The following is a 2,057-nucleotide window of genomic DNA, read 5'->3' as shown; positions in this document are numbered from 1 at the left end:
TCCCGTGGGGTAGGGTTCCGGTCGGCCTGGAATGTCGCTGCTTCCCACGCGGTGAGGAGGTCGACCGCCGCCCTCGCGCCTGTGGCTTGCGCTCTTCCCGGGGTATCTAGACGCTGTCGCCTGGCGGCTGGTGAACGTGCCGTCGGCGATCCCAGCAGCTGGACGGACGGCATGCGCAGGGGTGACCCTCCCCCTAGGCCGCGAGGCACTCCCAGGGGTTCGGCTTGGCGGGAATTTCCCGAATCCGGTCCCTGGGTGGCTGCTTGTTGGTCCGGCGGTAGGAGTTGTGGTGCGCGCATGTCAGTTTCCTGTAGGGACGGAAGATGGTGGAGGTGCCGCGGGTTTGGTCTAGGTCTCCGCCTTGCCTCGCTATTGATAATATCTCGTGATGCCGAGTCTAGGTCGCCGGATATCTTGGCGCAAATCGTGTAAGGATTCCGCCGGACATTGTCTGGTCTGCCTCTGACTCGCTATGATGAGGTCTCTGGCTCGCTGGGGTGTCGGCTTCCGGTCACTAACATGGTCAGCGCCTGGCTCGCTGGGAAGTGATGCTGCCAACTTGCTGGAGGGAACGATTTGCCCCAAGCTCTCTAGGAGGGTCTGTCTCCGATACGCTAGGGGTCAGCCCCACTCGCTAAGGGGGGGGTCAGCCTCCCATTCGTTAGGGGGTCAGCCCCAAATCGCTGTGAGGATAAGCCCCGGTTCGCTAGGGGATCAGCCCCAGCTCGCTGGGAGGATCAGCCTCCGATTCGCTAGGGGGTCAGCCCCAAATCACTAGGAGGGTCAGCCTCCAATTCGCTCGGGGATCAGCCCCAAATCGCCAGGAGGATCCGCCTCCAATTCGCTAGGGGGTCAGCCCCAAATCACTAGGAGGATCAGCCTCCAATTCGCTAGGGGATCAGCCCCAAATCGCCAGGAGGATCCGCCTCCAATTCGCTAGGGGGTAGCCCCAACTCGCTAGGAGGAATCAGCCTCCGTTTCGCTAGGGGGTCAGCGCCAACTCGCTAGGAGGATCAGCCTCCAATTCGCTATGGGGTCGGCCCCGAATCGCTAGGAGGATCGGCCTCCAATTCGCTAGAAGATCGGCTCCAACTCTCTAGGAGGATCGGCCCACAATTCGCTATGGGTCAGCCCTAATTCGCCAAGTGGTCAGCCACAAATCGTTGGGGGGTCCGCCTTCAAGGGGATCAGCCCCACTCGTTAGGGGACATCTGCTTCTACCCGTTAAGGGATCCGCCCTTGCTCGCTAGGAGGGTCAGTCTCCCCTTCGCTATGGAATCGGCCCCAACCCTCTAAGGGTGTCGACTTCTAACTCTCTAGGTGAAACCTGCCGCCGTCGCTAAGGGAGGGGTGACCTCAAACGCTAGGTGGCAGCAGCTCCCGAAGGAAACGCGAAGGGGGTCGACTTTCGTCACGCATAAGAGTACCGCCAAAGGTTACTCCCTAATCCCTAAGGTGGTCAAGTGGAGCGTTACTGCGTGTCTCGGTTTCGCGTCGCTGAGAGAAATTCGGCCGCCGCGTCGCTAGGGTTGGGGGTCGTGGGGGTTCGGTCTCTGCCTCTACGCGCGACATATTATGTCCAAATTCGTCGAGCAGAGTGCGTTTATCTTCGCTGCCGGTGTACTTCCTCGCCAAACGGAAACGTAATCCTTCTCGCGTTGCCGAGTTCGCATTGCGTCGCGTTTTGGGATCCGAGTGCACGGGTGCGCGCTGCCGTGATCTTTACCCCCTGGTCTCTCGCTCTAACCACTCACCGGTCTGTCTGGGGGATTCATCTCCTCCCCGTCGCGTTCAATCACGCGCCTCGCCGGTGCCGACTACAAGCAAGTCAAACAACAAGGTCGGAAAGTCAGATGCGATGGACTTGGTCCGGCTCTGAGACGGGATGCTCTGCCTTCGCTTCATTGCAATGAACCATTCACAAGGATGACTTGTCGCTCTTCTAGGTGTGTCTAACTGGTCCGTCGGTCGCTGCTTGTTATGATGGGTCGGTCGACCCAGTATGCTTGCATGCTTTCCTTATCAGCCATTGCTCAAAACTAGCACGAATTAAGATG

The 2,057-nt window shown here is 59.5% G+C and overlaps 1 protein-coding gene across 1 annotated transcript in view; it reads right to left on the bottom strand.

Moving 5' to 3' along the window:
* The window catches only part of VOLCADRAFT_91512 (uncharacterized protein), a gene marked incomplete at both ends in the record, with an annotated part of 18,540 nt that overhangs the window by 9,900 nt on the left and 6,583 nt on the right, over positions 1–2,057 (bottom strand). Inside the window, one exon of the mRNA XM_002950933.1 lies at positions 1,755–1,817. Within this exon, the coding sequence (XP_002950979.1) occupies positions 1,755–1,817 (63 nt within the window). The remainder of the gene's footprint in view (positions 1–1,754; positions 1,818–2,057) is intronic.

Source organism: Volvox carteri (assembly GCF_000143455.1).
Source record: "Volvox carteri f. nagariensis unplaced genomic scaffold VOLCAscaffold_21, whole genome shotgun sequence".
In the NCBI taxonomy this organism is placed as follows: Eukaryota; Viridiplantae; Chlorophyta; class Chlorophyceae; order Chlamydomonadales; family Volvocaceae; genus Volvox; species Volvox carteri.
The sequence above is the reverse complement of the archived record's forward strand: the minus strand, read 5'-3'. Positions and strand labels throughout refer to the sequence as shown.